Genomic DNA, 19,340 nt, shown 5'->3' on the forward strand with positions numbered 1-19,340 from the left:
CTACATCTTGTGAACCGTCTTATCTTTAGTACGCCATCGATTCTCTTTCAAGGTGTACAATTTTCTACAAACTTTAAAGCTCTGCCAAAAAACACAAAGATGTATTCATGTCTTTACCTTTCCAAAATTAAAACTCTTACCATGGCGGCACTTTGAATTCTACAACTATTATCCATTATCCCACTTCTACAGATTACATTATTGAACATTTTGTACTTGTAATAGCATCTATCCACCTTCTGTGCCCATTCAGTTCATGCGGGCTCATGGAGGATGTGCTGGTGCCTACGTCTACGGCACCAGAGTTGTGGGGTCCACCCTCGACGGGACTCTGGTGCCTCGCAGGGCAACACGGCTCCTTGGTGAAGGGAAAATACCTGTCTCCAGGGGTCGGGCTACATAAAACACTCTCTGAAGGATTCGTCTCACAACTTTTGTGTTTGCACATCAGGAACTGCAGACAATTACAGTCATCAAAGTTTTGTTTGCAGAGTCTTTTCATGGCCTGTGCCGGGAGGATTGGTACTTTCCCAGCGTAAAGCGAACCATCTGTGATTTAAATCTTACGGCGAATCATCCAGCTGTTGTGAAAACAGATCAGCACAATATATCACTGCAAGCCAACATAAAAAAAAAATAAAAAATAAACTTTATAGAAGTGTTAAATTTTACATGAACAGTAGATACAGTAGATACGCTTAAACTTTTTCATTGTACACTGGCCCTATAGGTTTTGTCACTGACACGAAGTCTACTGGATGCCTGTAAGGTCCAAAATTGACAGAGATATAGTTTCGTCTTCTGATTGGTTTTTATCATCATATCACTTTTTAATGCTGCAAACAATTTGATTTAAAAAAAAAATTCACAGTATAGTGAACTGCATGAAGAGTAAGGGCTTCTCTAAGCTGATGGGAGGTCCTGTAGAGTTCAATTTAAACCAATGCTAAATCTACTAGGACACTATATTTTGCTATTTTCATATCATTTGCTTATGTTGGAGGAAGCTGGTATATTAAAAACAAGTCATGCATATCCAAAAGGGAAATTTAGAGCCTTTTTGTGAACATGGAGGAAGTAAAAGCAGAAGCTGATATAAAAACGGGAGTGACTTCCTTGCAGCTTGTTTCGTTTAGCTTCGTAGACACATGCTACAAAGAGGAGAAAGAGGTTTTCCCCTGTCCCCCCCCCCCCCTTACATGCTCAAATGTGATACCTTCTGTCATTAAATGTTGCTTCTCAAAAGGAGTCAACAAGAGGATTCTCCCAAGGAAGCGCACTTTGTTTTGTAAGGCATAAACCGGAGTGCAATCTAGTCAGTTTCTACATAAACAGTTATATAACGTGACAAGGTCTGCAATCGTCAACTACTGCACCAGATGTGACGCAACCGCTGGGTTTATAGTTCGCTTGACCTTTTGGAAGAAAAGTGGACGTTAGAGAAGAGGGAAACGCAGATGTGGTGACATGTCAGGAAGTCCTCCCACACCAGATGTTTCAGTCGTGTTTCTTGAAAAATTGTTCTAAATCCCGTTGAAGCAGTTCCCTCTGTGCTTTGAGCAGCATGCAGAGGAAAACCTAATCTAAGTAAATAAGGGTGTGAAAGCAACCCGACATGCAGATCACCTGTTTGCATACAGGTGGGAAAAACTTTGTTTTGTTCCAACTGCACTGAGTTGGATGTTTTAAAAGTGACTTCTTATACTTCCTTGAACAGGTCAGGATAGGTCTATGGGCTATACAAAACCTGTTCATTCATAGATTATGAGTTTTCAGTCTGGTTAGTTCGACCTGTGTTACTTTTAGAAAGAGCTGTTTGTTTCAGGGCCTCTTGTCACTTTAAATCCAAATAAGCTGGTGCTGGCCATGCCTCCCAACTTAACGTTTACACTCGCATGTGAAAATGACTGCAACTAAAGAACCGCACATCTTTGACAAGCAGAAGTGGAGCCTCCTGCGCAGCCAACAAGAATGCAGCAAGTGGTTTCTGAGTAGTTGGTCTTTTCCAGCAGCCATTGTACAGTGCAGAACAGCTGTAAAACCAACTGACCAAACGTCCAAGTGCTCTGCTTGGGTTGATAAGTAACGGAGCTGGGTTCAGCTGGGGTTCGTTTTGGGGCTGAACTCTTTCTTCACCAGACCAGATTGAAGTGGCACAAGCATTACTGAAGAAAATTTGACACAATTGGGTCTCCAGGCAATCTACCCAAACTCTTCCCGTCATCACTCAAACACCTCATCAAGACACCCAAATTCCTCCACTTGAGGCAGAAATTTGACTTGAAGAAAGCAATCCATCTTATCCTCAAGCCCGGCCTCAGATGTAAGAGAGGATGATGTAAGCTCTGGGAAAAAAAAAAAGTAAAGATGAAATCAGTTTTTATTAAACACACCCTCTCTACTACGCCATGAGAACTTGTTCACAAACCGCTGACGACCAGCAGCCATGTGCCCAACCCATAACGTGAGCAAAAAAACAATACCAGCATATTCCATGGTGTTACTGTCTATTAAACAAATATACCAAAAGACAACCACTGTAGTACACCATGATTCAGTAACTTGTAAATCTAACCTTTAACAGACAGAAAAAAAAAGAAAAAAAAGTGAAGCAGTCACTTTCTGTTTGACATGATCGGTCTCTGACATCATTGTGAGAGATTCCACTTTAGTTTACTCTTCTTTGCAACAATGCTCCGTCTCACTGAGGTTTATAAGTATCCATTTATGTACAGCCCTTTTGTTTCCAATGCAGCTTTTAAATCAAGTTGAGATCTGGACTTTCTCTGGACCATTGCAAAAACACTTAAAGTCTTTTACTTTTCAGCCATAATGTTGAGAGTTTGAATTAAATGGATCTAACTTTAGATGTACTCAAAATTTGACAACACAATACTTTTAATGTTTGGATCCTAAGGCAGAGATGGGGGTTTTAGTCAACAACTTGGACTGGAGGGGCTTGGGATTAAAGTCTCATGAATAATATTTACACTAATTAGACTGGTAAATCAGTGGCTATATATAGATTTTTGTTTTGTTTTTGGTCTAAAAAACAAAAAACTTTACGAGTTCTTGTCCTGTGGTGAAAGAATCATTAGAAAAATCACACAAGGTCACGACAAGATGGAAATAGAGGAGTGAGCAGGCTTTTTAACAACGTTTCTGTTCCATTAATGTCCCTGATTGGGCTCCATTACTTGTCGTTAATGGCAGGATTTCAGTCATTTTCTCCACTTTTCATAGTCGGCAGAGAAAATGCATCTTTGGAGGTAAAAATCGGACTTTTCCAGAGGTTTGCCCTCGATTCTTGCCTACTTTCCTTGCGTTTCATCTCCTTGGTGGTCCTCGGTCGGCCCGTTGTTTACAAGAGAAGATCACAGCCTGGGAAGGAACTGTTTACACGAGTGTTAAAACTGAATGCACAAAACTCCCGATAAAGTTAAGACGTGAGAAAAGACAAAAGGTGGAGGGCGTGTTCTCTCTGACACACATCGATTATTGTGGAAACAAACACAATGGCGTTTTATTTTTCCCCCCAGAGAGACAGCACTCCTTTTCCCACAGGCTTCACAGATAATGAGCTGCTTAAAAAAAGAAAAGAAAAGAAAAGCAACATTCACTCAAGGTTGTCCGTTTCCCAACACACGCTGCAGTGTAATCTGCCACACTATTACACAATAAAACATTTTTTTCTACACTTAGACCTGATCGGGCATGGCTGAGAAGAATCCACCCAAAGTGACATCTGATTTTAGTTTAATATCTGAATCTTGCACATATTAAAATCCTTGCAGCGTGATGACGGTTCAACACCTTCGCCTCTCTGTCTAAATTGCGTGTGTTGGCCTACGTAGTCAATGCCGACTCAATTATCTCCATTGGAAAGTAGCCTGTTCATACATAAAACCCCAAACCCATTACTCAGTGGAGAGACTAAAAGCAATTAAAAATGAATTTTCTCTGTTAAACCCGATGAAATTGTGGCCCAACAACCTGAACTTGCATACCAAGAATATTGGACCAACCAGAGGTTTTCAGTGAAGGTCTTTCTTGCCGATTTCAGCAAGATACTGCATCATCCTTTTGTCCCCGATGGGGGACTGGTTTTCTAACTGTGAAGATCCACTGGAGAAAAGCAATGAGTCTAAATGAGAACCTGGCTAATTGCATCAAGTCTGACTTTGAAACTATGTAGCCACCCAATCAAGCTCGAGTCCACAGTGGGAAGGAAAGACTAACCGGAACGTTGCCTCCATAATCTCTGACGGGGGAAAAACATAGACCTCAAAGTGTGCAAACTTCAGGAACTGTGCTGAAAATGTAAACTAATGTAAATGTTAGCCTCGCTAGAACATTTGTTTGAACTTTACTCGGTTTTTAAGAAAAAAACAAACATCCGAGTCCTGTCTTTTTAAAGGTCTTGAAACACTTCAAGTCATTTGGAAACATTACCATGTGTCTTTTGCTGCACAAAATAATGAAAAATGTAGCTTTGATAAGTTAAGCATAAGATTAAGATCAGTATGCTTTAGTCTGGAGTGTTCGTATAGCTTTGTAGAGCAGTCATAAAGAAGTCTTCTGATATTTTTAATTTTGCTTTAACGAGGCTTATCTCTCAACTCTTGTGTGCTGCATCCACAGCTAAAGCATGGGCACATGGAAACAATCTAAAGCTGTCTGATAGTCTTTTCTTTAATTGTAGAAAGCTTTCCGTGGTTTAAAATGGCATAATGCTGCTTTTAAGCACATTTTTTCCCCTTAGCATCACAGCAACAGGGACGTTAAGACCTTTTTAAGGGTTGATCAGCAGAGGCTCCGGACTCCTCCGGCTGTTAAACACCCACACTTTGATCATCTGGAAGACACCCATGGGCTGTACTGGTTTCCTGTGGACTCCGCTTGCTGATCAATGTCATGTGACATTTCCCTGGAATATTTGCTAAGACGCACTGTCTGGAATGGGATGCGTTTCCAGGAAACCGCAGGCATATTAAACAGCCCAGTGCAATGTGCTGGAAGCGTGAATATCTTAAAGTCGTGATGCTATGCGCCCAAGACAGATGTAACAGTGTAAAGGTCATATGTTGGCATGTGAAGTATTTACCAACTTTACAGAAAATCTGGATGGATACAAGTAAAAAGGGGGCAAATTGACTTACGTTTTCATCAGATCTGTTACTTCCACATATGGTATTGACCACTGCTGACCAGGAAATCATCAAGTTTCAGCCATCATGACTTTGATCTTTCCATTTTTCACCCAAAGTCCACTGTTTATCATTCATCTGCCAGTAATATTGATGTTGAAAGCAAATTTTATGCAGTTCGTCTGTTTAGAGTTTGGTTTTGTCACAAATGCTCCATGAAAACGTATCTACTCTAAAGCAGATCAAGTGTGGAGTGTTTTTAAAAAAAATAATTACCAGAACTACTAATGTGATTTCTCTTAAGCCTGGTGACAAATCTACCTGACATTTTTTTTTCTTTTATTAGCATTGTTAGCAGTGTTGGAGGGAGTCAGTTTTGTTAGTGTCTGACCTGTTCGTAGCGACTGACTTCAAAATTAACGAAACCTCGAGACGGTAAACCAGATTTCTGCTGCTCATAAAGAATGCCCCAACTCGGAACATGGATGATGTGAAATTGGATTTCCGTGCGTTTAACATCGTTGCAGGAAACAAACGGCACTGGCAGTGATGAAAAGAACGTGAAGCATTATTGTTTAGGTGGAGTCAACTACCGTGTCAAGCCTTTGCCCAAACAATCGTGAGTGATGAAAAAATCCAGGAAGTAAGACACAACAGAAATACCCACAAACGTTTCCTTGTGTCAAAGATTCCTCCACATTCCTTGAGCTCTGAAAATCTCTTCCTTTTAAAGCCTCTGGAATCACCTGGATCCGGTCTGGATGCCTTTTCTGGCGTTATTAATCACTTCTTCAGACTTTGTGCTGCCACGGAGACAACGGAATCTAAATATGGGTGGATCACCTAATTTAAGGTTTAATAGACTCTTAAGATCCCACATGTGTGGCAGAACAGAGAATAAGCTTCAACATGAAGAGAACACCCAAAACACACAGAAAAGTCCCTAGTTAAATGTAGCTTGGTACACAATAAAGTAAACCCAGCTGCAATTTGCATCAAGCCTAACTAGCACTGAGTTAAGAGAAGTCTCTTAGCAAAGCAAACACTTTGTACCACTAGTTTCCTACGGGAATGAAGAGCTGCTCGTTGTGTGGCAATTCTGGGACAAGGGTGTGGACCACTTGTTGGTTCGGATGTTTTCCATTTGCTCTGGAATGTTCTCCGAGCTATTGGTTAAGAGAGAGATCCAGAACTGCAAGCACACACACAGCACATCTTCCCACACACACACACACACACACCCCAACCACATGATATAAGGATTTCCTTCCTCAGTAGAAGCATCAAGATTAAAAAGCTTATAGTCTCTTGAAGTACCAGGACACGTAATAGGACTTGCCAAGAATCAGTTAAGGAAAATTCAACAGGACTCATTAAATAAGAATGTTCAGCAGTCTGATTAACATTTACATCTTGGAGAAAATGAAACCGCTCATCAAAACTATGTAGCTGAACTACAACTGGCAGCAGCTACAGAAACAGCTTCGATCTGCGTGACTGGAATTTTTCTTTCAAAGCCAAGTTTCAAGCATGTACAGTATGCAATAATTCCCGCGCTGCTTGCACAGACCCCGCTGGTCTCGGGATTCAAGTTGTTGCCTAAACAAATCCTTTTCATGCGACTGAAAATGTCTGATAGTATCAGAAAGTGTTGGAATGTGTTCTAGGCAGCAGAAAGGACAGAAGAAAATGCTTCCTGAGCACTTTGGGATTTTTTTTTTTGTTTTGTTTTGTTTGTTTTCATAGAAAATCATTGTTTTAACTAGTCGGATGCTTGTGTTGTGGTCTGCTGACTGTTTTATGGTGTAGTTTAAAGAAAGTCTCTGCTTTTATGGATACCAAGAATGATTTAAGTGCTTCCCAATGTTGACTGATGGATTCTCAAGTAAAGCTGCTTTCTGTGTCATACTGAAAAGATTTCAGTGAAGGCACCAAAAAGGTTTTCATTAACACAGCTACCATGTTAGATCCTAATATCAGAAATGTTATTTTCTTTAACAAGTGTTAGAGAAAAAGTCCAAAAATAAAAGAACTGAAAGGAAAAAGAAAAAGAATTTGATAACTTCAGGCTCAAAGGCATCATTTTGTTTCGAGGCACAAGAAAGAAGCATGAACCTAAAAGTCCACCACTTCCCAGAACAACAAGTAGTGACTACAGATTTGCATCTCTGCTTTGGAAGTCGAGGGGAATCCTTTCATGTGGGGAACCACCAGAAACAACACAACATGTCTTCATCTCTGAATAACTTCAAAGTGCATTTATCTTGACCACAGGGATGAAATGCTGCCAACACCACTCTGGCATCTGTGCTAAATAAACAAGACGTGACAGAAAACTGAGCATGGTATAGAAAAAATAAAAATAGACACAAAAAGACCAGAATGTTTACAAGTATTTTCTCTTTTATTGTCATGCCTTACTTTTGGTGCTCTTTGATGAAAGATGCTGGACTCAGTCCCACAATAGATTAGTTGCACCATAAAATTGGTGCGTATGCAGCATGATTGCTGCAGTTTTACCTGTTAACGTTGTAAAAAAATGCTAAATACATCACTAGCACATATAAAAAAACACATACATTAGTTATTCCATTTAACGGAGGTTTAAGGTCTATATTTTCCATTTTTTTCACTGCAACACTGAAGGCGTCACAATTTGACACTTTTGTTTCCCCCACCTCTTCTTGTAGCACAAGGCTGAGCTTCATCCCTGAGATTCAAACTGACTGGCTTGGAGCATCAGGATGAAAATGCTTGCAGGGGGAACAGCAGGGACTGCGATCCAGATGCAGGACTCGGGAGGATGGGCACCAGTCTCAACAGGTCTCTCAGAGGGATGCCCAGCTGGCTGCTACGCAATAATAAATCTGCAAATGAGTTGCAGCCTGTAGGGAAACACGACAAGACAGAGTAATTTCCAACGAAGCCATCTGCATTTACTCTCATATTGCAACTTACAAGCCCTGCTAGTGTAGTTATTTCAGATGCTAAATAATTAAAATCTAACTTTTTCAGTAGATTAGCATGCCAACATGATGCATCTTGGAGGCTGTGCAAGATAAAAGTCTCAAACAGAAACTAAAGGTGGATTTGCAGGTTGTGACTCAAAAATAATTCAAATTTTCATTTTTAAAACTGTGCATAGAAAGGTCTCTATACATACAATCCTAATATTCATTAAGTAAAAGCAATTCTTGCCGTTTTCAAACAGCATGTTCGTAAACACAGGATATACACACTACATAAACACTGAGGAAGTTTTCTGCAAACATGTCAGAGAGAGAGAGAGAGAAAATATCTTACCCTCCAGATTTGCTTGCGTATTTCTGAAGCACGGGATGGACCGGTACACCAGAAAGCAGGCCAACATGATGGACTGAGCGTCCCTGGACAGAACCTCACCCCTCATGTAGGAACTCACCACTGAGCTGTGGTCTAAATGAACACAGAAAAAAAATAACAAAACACAGATTTCACCAGACATCACGTTTTATAACCGCCACACAAATCTTGATCTGCTTTTATTTTAGTTATCAATTATAATGTTAATATGGGAGTATTTCAGTCAGGCAGCGGCTGTTTGATGTGCTAAGATGCGTACTGGAAACTAGTAACTTACAGAGAGACAGATGATGCAGCATTCAGAGTACTTCCTGTCGTCGTCCTCATATGGCGTACAGAGTTTTTTTAATTAACTTATTAACTAACATTTGCAAGTCAAAGCTGACAGACGCAGCGATAGATGTGGCATTCAGAACCCCTTAGAAATCTATAGCACTATTATGTTTCTAATTAGGAAGAAAGACAATTTTAGGGTGACATGCCGTGTTGGAATACAGATCCTAAACTGTTTCTGGAAAAAGGAAATCCTTGTAAATAAAAATCCTACCAAACAGGTGGCTTCCATCAGGCTCAAACAAACATTCGGCAGAGGCAATTGTACTTACAACACAAACACACATTTTTTACATGTTGAAATGTTACTGTGAAATGGATCTAAAAAAAAAAAATAGATGAACTGAGAAATCAGCCTGTGACTGGAAACTTTTTAACTCAAAATTCAGATTTCCGTCCAATCACAGAATAAATCAGAGCCAAAACCTCGAAGTCAAGCTAGCAACACTCTTCACTGTTACTCACAGAAAATGACTGACATATTCATTAGAACCATCTCTTAATTGTGAAGAAGCACTTTTGGAAAATTATTTACTACAGAGGCATGTAGGTCTCAGTGTTTCGATACATAAGTTCATCCTTTGCAGCTCTGGTCGTTTCTTACTAAACTTCTTTTGGGCACAAAAGTTCGACAGAGGACGATTCCTACCAACCTTTGGGACGTTGAGCGTAAATGATGAATCAGTGGAAACCGTGAAGCTTAGACTGAGTAAAGTCAGGCTCTGGTATTTTCAGCATCAGTCAGGTGTTTAAAAGGAGTGAGAGGAAACACAGTGATGTAAGAAGCAAACTGGATTTTCAACAAAAACGTGTGGGAAATGGCTGCGGTTTATCCAGGCTGCAGGATGGTGAGAGAGGGCAAGACTTTCAGCAGAAAAAAAAAAAACTGTGCAAAACAAAGATGCTTGATTTTATCCTTTCGAGCCTTTAGAAAATGGCTTAGATAAGGATTGGCAGTTGCTTGGTAATATACACAGAGACTAGTGTTTACAGTTTGTAATGCTAACCGTGGTAACATAAGATGGCAAAGATTGTTGAAAACAACAGAATGATTTTGTCTGTCTTGTAAATTATTACACTCCTGTTCATTTAAAAAAAGATCCATTAACAAGCTGTTAATTTGAGTTATTAAAAGGAAAGATGGCTAGAAAATCAAGATTGGGACAAAAGAAAAAGAATCAGATCAATTGCAATTATAAAACTCATCAAGACTTTCTATTTTTTTGGTATATCTTGTTGAAAAGCCATTTCAAACTTTTACATGCAAGTGATTCTAGGAGAAACATTTAGATTGTTTGTATATAAAATTCCCGCAGCACTGGCTTCTGGGAAAACTGCGGAAACAAAAACACTAAAAATAAAGTTGCTGCACACGTTTCATTTATGGAGAGTTGCAGAGAAGACCAACATTCTTGATCCATGAAGTAAAGTCATTCTGTACTTCCTTACAGCTATGACCCGCAACTAGCTTTAATGAATGTTTATACTAAGAGCAAGTTTCAACTCCTTTTATGACGGAAACATCACCTGTTTCCCACGACTTGCATGGAGTGCTTTCTTTCGTTTTTCCTGAAAGTGTTTGTGTTCGCTGGTTTAGTTATGGAATGTGTGTTTGGGTGTACGTGTCGTCTGTTTGTCCTCTAAACTATGACATTCATGTGCTACACCCTGCACATAAAAAACAAGTGGAAACACATCCACCCTGCGACACCACTGCAAATAAGGGCCGCAGACACGTGTCGAGTGCTGACAGGGTTAAAATTAGCAATAGCGTTTCTCTCGCATGCGCTCAGCAAACAGGAATGCTACGGCCACCTGGCAGTTTATGAGGAGTTTATTGGCGAAACAATACCAGTTGTTGTCACGTCGAAATAATCTGTAACAGTTGACTTTAGTCAACTGAGTGCCGTCACATGACATCCTGCTGACTTTGGCTACAGCACAAGTCATCAGAATGCCTTTCAGCAGCAATAATACCTGCTGTGAAGTGCAAAGGCTTCACTGACATCCTGTTGCAGACGGAGAAAACCAATAAAGAGAGGTGTGAGATGCTGATCGCTGCCTCTGCATTACGCAGGAGAATTTGGAGACGTTCCAGATCAGATTTAGCTGGAGAAAACGGAGATTACCATAATTTGCTCAACTTTGTAAAAACAGTCACCGCAAATTAGTAAAAAGAGCGTTTAGCAATGTTCCGCAACTAATGGCTTTACGTACAAAGACGTCTCCAAAGAAAAATGCAACTAAAAGGAGGAAATCAGTCGGGAACTTGATGCAAAGTGTGTTTTCTGAGACAGAAGATTGGCGGAACTGGCCTGTTCCTGATGACATCATACCACCATTAAATGGAGGATGCTTTTCTGCTTTCCCCCCTCCTAGCTAACCGACTGAAGGCTAGCTCTTCAGATGCTATTGGACTTAGTTACGGAAAACACAACTCAAGTTTTCAAGTCCTTCATTTTCATTGTTGTGGATCACTTTTTAGACTTCCGCCTCTGTGTTCTGCATAATAAGCACATTATCAAAACTCTGTACTGCTAATGCTCAGTCATATTCATGTTTTTACCTTCTTTAGTCGAACCTGCCCAGCTGAACACACAGGCGTGATTGGGTTATGGACACATATTGGCAATTCAATATTAACCTTTATAAGTGAGCAGCAGATTATTAAAATTAATGCAGGAGGAGGCTGGGAGATGGTGAAGGGAAGATTTTTGTGACGGTTACAGTTTTCTGCTCTTTGGGGAGTTAGTAAGGCAAAATCAGCAGCGTCATAGTAACCAATTACCATCAAAAAAAATGTAATTACTGAGAAACCAACACAAAGTTTAAGAGGATTAATAACATCTTGGTACGTGGGTTAATTTGCCAGCAGTAACTAAGCAGTATTGGAAGAAACTGGACATCAAATAATTAAATCCCAAAACATAAATATGTTCCTTATTAAACTTATCTAAAAGACTGTTACTAGAGGTGTGTCAATCCATCGGCCACCGATCATAATCGGCCGATTTCCGTGAAAAGTGTATGATCGGTGATCGCCGATCACGGTCTCTTGTTGCCGATCACCAAAGCCGATCACATTTATCTCACTTTGCAGCCTGCGTGTGCGGCTGATCTCCTCTTTCCTTCACACGGCGCAAGCGCGTAGCAACAGATCCAGTCATGTGGAACTATAACGCTCTAAGAGTGATTAGTATCACAGTCAGAAAGCTAAACAAATGACCCAAAAATAATTCAAGTTTTCGAGCTGGAGGTGAAAGACGCTGGTTCTGCTCTCGCTCTTGGACCGCCGCTATGCGCTACAGGTATTAATATTTCACAGACAGAGCGCCGCTCAACCTCCACCTGGTAGTGACTCTCACACCAAACAGCTGCTTTAAGCTGCAGCATCTAACTTAAAAAAAAGATTTTAGATGCGTTTTAAAATATGTCTAAATTAGGTGAATTTATTGCCAGATGATCTCTCCATTTTGCCAGATAACATAGTATCATTTATACCTAAAGCAAAACATGAACCTTTCAGATAAGGGTGATCGGTATCAAAATCGGCAGCAAAAAACCTGATCGGAGCATCCCTAATTGTTACAGATCCATTAAAGCATCCATTCACCTTGAAGCCAGTTGTCCAGCGACACGTCGACCGCATTCTTCATGACGGGAAGAAACTCGGAAGTTAGCAGGGTGTCATGTTTGTTTGCAGGACCTCGCAGCATCCGGCCGTCCCACAACTCCACCACCAGACGCAGCTGCCACAAGGGGAAGGTCTGCTGAAGGTCACCCTGACGCAGAGCCCCAACGGCCTGAAAGAAAAAGGTGAAGGCATACGCGCTAAGCTGCAGCTTCAATGTCGCTTAGGGTGTTTAGACAAAAGGGACACGTTGTAGGAACCAGGCTGAAATTAGATTAGCAACTGGAAACAGACGATCTTCGAAAACCTTTCAGATAAGAATGTGGTAGTTTTTTGGATGTGTTGTGATGCAAATAGGAACAGCTGAATTGCCCAATGTCTCCTGGAAATAGAAACCAGTCAGCTGCTGCCAAGTGTATGGCATTTTTTGTGTCATGTCGGAGAGGTTTTAATTGGTGTGATTATCAATCTGATAAATTGACTGCAAGAATTGTTTTTTTTTTATTTTATTTCCGTTTCAGTGTCAAAAAAGCGAATTAAGACAATTAAGAAGTCAATATTTTTTCAAACTTTTTCCTTTTCATACTTTTCCAGACTGTGTGGCAATCCTGTTAAAAGCCAAGAACTGAAGAATCTATAAAAGTTATTTAATACAATAAAATGTTTTGAACATTTTTATCATTCATGACAATATATTTGCTCTACGACCAGCTGCTGTCACACAATGTAAAACAGAAATGTGTGTGTGTGTACTGTGCCGAGTAGGTGTGTTACCTGCTCAATAGCGATATATGTTGGCAGCATCTCCGGACACTCTTGCGTGACGCACTCATACAGCATTGCCGAGAACAACATGAGGCTATCCTCTCTCTGTCGAAACAACAAAACATCAAAGCACGCAGTTACTGTTTTCTGTTAGCATTTCTGTACTAATGACTCTGCCGTCATCAACGTCCCCCTACTTCTTCATTTGTTTTCCGCATTTATGAATGATAGTTCCCATTTCCTGTTGCTATTTCTGCCTGCTGAACATGAAACGCATGTTGACATTGTGGAGCCAACGACTGCATTCATATTTGTTCTTGCCGACTAAAAATGACTTTTCAGACATCGCTTCAGGGTCTGCAGCTCACGGCTCTGGAGCCAGATGTGGCTGTTCGACTAGAAATGCAAAAGAACTGACAAACACTTTAAAATGTAAAAATAATTTTTAAAAATATATATGCTAGCTTCAGCAGCATTTCCAAGCAGTTTTCAAGCAGTAGATAACCAACATTTTCACAAAAATAGCACAAATGGTGTAGTTTTGTTTGTTGCCAATAGTTTGCAAACTATTCTCATTTTTGATATACAAGAAAAACCTGAGTGTCCCATTTGGGGTTTCTGCAGTTTTCTCCAACTCAAATTTAAAACTTTTTAAGACTATTTAAGACTATTGTGACTTAAGACCCATATCGCCAAACATCGTCCAGCCAACTGGCGATAAGTGTGCACTGACCCACGATGGATGCAAAAAACGCTAACTAGCCAGCAAGTAAGGGAATGTTAGCGGAGAGCCAGAGTGCAATGTCGGCATGTGACTCAAACTTTAGCCTGACAGAAAAGTTCCATGATGTAGAAAACCCCCCATAAATGTACGATATCAAATAGTCCTGCCAAGATAAAATTTAAGACCTCTGATTGACTTATTTACGGTTAATTTAAGACTCTTTAAGGCTTTCATTTCAGACACAGGAATTTAGGACTTTATGAATGTCTGGGCTCCCTGCCACTGAAGGAAATTAAACCCATAAACAGAAATAGAACCGATTTTAATTTAGAAATCTAAACTTTTCCTACACTAGATATTATAAAAATCAAGCTATTTTGCTGCAAAGAGTTGTGCTGCTTTTGAGTCTCGAAACAAATGTTTAATTGGACCGAAGACCAAAGGAAAAAATTTAAATAAAATAGCTCTTGGGGTCGTAAAAGTGGCTTGTTAGTCAAACTTGAAGTTACTTTTTATTCAACAGAGAAAGAGTCAAAGATGAGAACAGAGTCTAAGTGATTTGCTTGTATGAGCAAGTAAACAGTTTTGACAATTACAATTATATTAATCAGAGTGATTTATTTATGTTCATAAATCTCCCAGAGTGCAAGTTATTTCATGCCAACTTAAAACAAAAATCTTGCAATTATCTGCAAGGAATCCTCCATTTTGGTATAAATGCCGTGTTGGAGTAGGCGGCTGGAGGAAAACAGACGTTATCTTCATTTACAAACAGTCACAGTTATGCTCCGATGTGATGCGTTTCCTCCCATTTCAGAGCTGAATCTGAAACTGCAGGCCTCTAATCCACCTAATTAACCTGAAGTCATGATGAAGCAGCCCACCTCTTTCTCGCAAAATAGAGGGCAAGTGATTAATAATCAGACTCAACATCCGTCTGTCCACTTTAAAACAATTAAAATGAGTGTGTGCAGGGTGTGGCACATAGGAAGACACTTTGCTTAAAACAGAAGAAAAACTGATTTTAAAAACATTAACGGTGCTTATGATGGGGGGGGGAAACCAGATGTTGCATTAAAGCTTTCCACATGATCTCGCCATGGTAGTTTGGGCGATCACAAGATAAACACTGGTGGTCTTGAATGAAAAGCCTTGATAACTATCGCCATGACATCCGTGACACAAATTCAACAAGAATTCTCATTTCACAACGAATGGATTATTTGAGCATTTACAGGCTGCGGATTTTTGGTAAACAGACAGGAAGTCGTTTAGCTCTACTGAAGGATGACCAAGCAGTCTGCAGCGGCCGCTTCAAGTTTGTCATAAATCCTCAATCACAAGTTTGCACTTATCCAAGGACCACACGTGTTTTTCAGACAAAACTGGAACATGCCTCTCCCCCTCTTCAAAATCAGCATTTATGATCTCAGGCGAGATTCGTTAGTCATTAAAGTTGTCAGATTCTCTCTAATTGTGTTTATTTGGAGTTCAGTTTTATTACCAACGGCTTGTTCCTCCACGCATTTATATTTAGTTTAAAAGGCGCCTTATATACTGATGATATGAATTAAAATGGATAACAACCTGAATCCAGGTTGAGATATGAGTATGAATAGGAAAAAGCCACATCTGAAAACAACTTCATTTGAATCCCCAGGGAGTTTCTGTCTGGACTAACCCAAGAAGTTTCCAGTGTTTCAGTAAAACCCCCAAGATAAAACTGAAACATGGCTCACAGTTAAATTTGTTTTCTAAAGAAATAGAGGAGGGTTTTTTTTTTTTTTTTTTTTTTAGTTAGAGGTCCCTTTGGCTATGCTGCAGAAAAACAAACACAATAGGTCAAGTCCTTTCCACCTGATAGCCCAGAGATTTTACAAACCCAGCATCAAACTGTCTCAAGCTCTAAATATCTCTTTGCTTGGTGTGAAACTTACAGATTTCAGTCCTTCTGAGGTTTTACAGAAGAATTCAGCAAAGGAGATGAGAGCAGGCTCTGAGGTGAAGGTAGAAATGGCTTCAGGCTGCAAACAAAACAAAAAACAGAAACTCATTTTCTACCCAAAAGAAAAAGGAACTTCTTACAACCGAGATCGGGTTTATGTTTTAAAAATAATAGTTCTCAATTATTGTGGTAGTCCAGTTACGCTATATATTTTTTACTTAATGACAGTCTCATTAAGTGGTTGATTCATGAGCACATGAATCAACAACAATGAAAAAAAAAATAAAAAAAAGGAAAATATAAGCCGGCACATGTAGGAAGAAATGACTTTTTGGACAAAATCCTGTTTGAATAAGAAGATTTTAATAAAACAGAAAAAAAGGAAAACACTGAAGGCAGGCAAGAAAGGTCCTCAAGGACAAGTAAGAAAACAAACTGCATATTTTTCCCCTGCAGGTGTATTGACAGAACATACAGACGCCATGAGGTAAGCAGTAATGGTCTGTCAGCTGCAGAGCAGCCAGCTGAACCTGCAGCGGCAACCTGCCAAGACTGGACAAAATTATTCTCTATAGAGGGGAGGAGACGAAACTTTCCACTCAATACCACTCACTTCTCAGCCAGTTATCAAAATCTACATACTAGATTGTAATATTACATTCAAAGTAACAGAAATTGTTCTGCTGGATTAGAAATGCAGCTAGAATTGACCTTATTTTGTTCCAAGACTATTTCTTTAAACACTTTCCAATATTTTCAACAAATCATCTTTAACTGTGTTCAGCCATTATGCCTTATACAAGCCCCTACACCTATTAAAAATTGTTATAATTATTATGATTTGCCAGAATCTCTGTAAAGACCTCTGTCGTTTACCTTGAAGGCCGTGACTCCAGAGTTTCGGTGGCTGACGGCTGTGGCCAGCAGGCTCTTCCAGCCCTGGGGGTCGTCTTTGTAGGGCAGCTGTCCAGCCCGCAACTTCACATACAACACGCCATCTCTGACCAGGATGGACCTAAAAACAGCAAGAAAATAAAAAACCAAACATTTGTTTTTTAGGTTGGGATCATCTTGAGCAATACGGCTAGAATGCAAAAGGCTAGAAACGTGAAAACTTGAACCTTGTTCCCAAAAGGTTCTGCCTATACTTACTTCAGATGTTGAGTTTCTTTGCTGAGGTCGAGAGACAATTCCCAGTATCGTGGCCCCTTTACTTTTACCTTTACAGTAAACAAAGGGGTTAAAAGGCCTTTCGATGATGTGCTTAATGCTAATTTAGTTTTGTAGGCCAGAAAGAAAAGATTTAACTTTACCTGTTTGAGAAGGTGAAGCTCAGGAAGGAGGGTGGGAGCCATCAGTTCCACTGTCGTCTCATTATACCACTTGGTTCCCTAACGAGAGCAACGATTGATCAAGCAAACATCATCACATTATGTGAGTCGTGAGCTGCAAGAAACCCTGCTCAGGTTTGTTAAAACAAGTAAGATGCATTAAAATATGCAATCAATTTTGACAATTATTATGTGACAACCTATGGAGGTTGACAGCAGAATGGCTAAAACTAAGGTGCTGTCCCATAATTAACATATTGAAAGTAATTGTTACATGACCTGTCAATCTATCTTATGTTTTATCTTTTATAAATTAAATGGACTACAGTGCTGTAGTCTTCAGATCTCTCTTGTTCGTCTGCAGGTGTGCCTGAACTGGATGCTGCACTGAATTCGTCAAACTGAGATTTCTGCTGAGATTGTAATGAAAGTGACGGGACGCCAACGGCAGTGTTAAATACAAACAGCGACTTCAGCTTTTAACCTTTAATCCTCCTTCAACTGGGGAGTCGCCACAGTAACAAGATTTAATTACTTTAACATTTTTCAACTACAAAGTAACACAGACAAAAAAACCTGGAACAATGAAAGAGTATTTTAATTAATTTGGAAAAATCTATTTATGTATATATGCACCTGTGGTCAACAAACACATACTTGTATCTAAAGTACGGGTGCACAGATAAATCGGCCGATACTTGCAGGAGAAACCGATCTCATCTACTGGCGCAAAGGTCTGAAAATCAGCCGCTGTCGTCTTTTGAGAGAAGGCAGACTGATGGATTCCAACTGTAATGCCATTTCTGAATTATTTTATTATTTTAAGCACCAAGCAATTTATTTGAACTTAATTCTGAGATTTTTGAGAAATTGCCCAACACATTTAAAGAGACCAAGTTCTGGTTTTCCCCCATTTTTTGAAACTAATTATACAGTGTTGGGATTATTTGTGATAAACCTCAGTACAAGTACTTGTAAACTGAAATATTTTACAATATTTTCTGTATTAATAAAAATACAGGGGAAATGAAAAAGAAAACTGTACTTGATGACGCACATGAAGCCACAGTGACGTGCACAAAGAGGCCAGCAACAAAACCGGGCGACACGGAACACAATGGGTTCTGTGTTTTGACACATTGGCTTTGTGTATTGGCTTTTACTCTGGAAACCTTTTCAAACAATTCCCTTTGAGGGAGTATAAATATATGCCATGCTGTGTATTCAATATAATTTCAGTTCCTCAAAGTTGAAGCAATGATTGTGAGGCTAAAACACTGAGGTTTTTCATGAACAGAAGTGAGTTTCATTCATATTTTCTCCGATTTTTAAGAATCAATCTTCACGCACATTTGAGAATTTTGTATTATATTTTATTATTTTACGAATAAGAGGACAGAACGATAGTCGATAATAGGGAACACCGTATGAAGGAGCCAGAAAACCTCATAAGAACACATGGAAATATGACTTCTGTGATTCAGTATAAGTTTTTATTTAAAATAATAGATTAAAATAATGGAGGTGGTCATATGCGATTAAAATGACTATAAATCTTGTCAAAACATAGGAAAATTAACCAACAGAAATGCCTTAAAGCAGAAATTTGGTTTTACAACTGAAACATGAATGGTAAATATATGGCTGACGATAATGAGAGGCTTTTATTTATGTATTTTTATTTTAAGTGCTGTTCAGGCGGCTTTTTATTAAAAACCTGACAAAAAAAAACAACAAAAAAACAAAAAAACAGTGCTCATATAATCAATTATTGTTTTTAGGAGTGCAACGTTCACTGACCTTGTAAGTGACCTCTAACAGAGCGTAACAAGGCTTCAGAGAGTCGACGTCCACAGGAACCAGGAGCCGGGGTTCTGCAGCCAACACGGCCAGGTGCCGCAGGGCCTGCAGGTGATAGCTGCAACAACATCAACCCAGTTTTCAGTTAAAGACACAAAACAAATGAAAACCCGATATATGAGAAAGAACTGTCATTTTTCTGAACTTACTTGGTTTTTAACGGATAGTAGAAGTATTTTCATATTGCAAAGATGACAATGAAATGGTCCTTTTTCAATGTAGATTTTCATTCTAATATTTTAAGTTCTGAGCAAGTGTATCG

General features: G+C 39.5%; 1 protein-coding gene across 3 annotated transcripts in view; it reads right to left on the bottom strand.

The window, feature by feature from the left end:
• Positions 1-7,530: 7,530 nt before the first annotated feature.
• The window catches only part of anapc1 (anaphase promoting complex subunit 1), a 54,340-nt gene continuing 42,530 nt past the window's right edge, over positions 7,531-19,340 (bottom strand). For all 3 annotated transcript variants that reach the window (XM_015058810.1, XM_015058809.1, XM_015058808.1), the window contains exons 45-53: positions 19,019-19,136; positions 17,201-17,278; positions 17,040-17,107; positions 16,764-16,902; positions 15,880-15,966; positions 13,228-13,323; positions 12,436-12,625; positions 8,451-8,582; positions 7,531-8,032 (exon numbers count right to left, since the gene is read on the bottom strand). In XM_015058810.1, coding sequence (XP_014914296.1) covers positions 7,887-8,032; positions 8,451-8,582; positions 12,436-12,625; positions 13,228-13,323; positions 15,880-15,966; positions 16,764-16,902; positions 17,040-17,107; positions 17,201-17,278; positions 19,019-19,136 — 1,054 coding nt within the window. In that variant the 3' untranslated portion in view covers positions 7,531-7,886. The remainder of the gene's footprint in view (positions 8,033-8,450; positions 8,583-12,435; positions 12,626-13,227; positions 13,324-15,879; positions 15,967-16,763; positions 16,903-17,039; positions 17,108-17,200; positions 17,279-19,018; positions 19,137-19,340) is intronic.

This window comes from Poecilia latipinna, unplaced genomic scaffold (genome assembly GCF_001443285.1).
Source record: "Poecilia latipinna isolate Pla-1442-1.1 unplaced genomic scaffold, P_latipinna-1.0 Scaffold1574, whole genome shotgun sequence".
Lineage (NCBI taxonomy): Eukaryota > Metazoa > Chordata > Actinopteri > Cyprinodontiformes > Poeciliidae > Poecilia > Poecilia latipinna.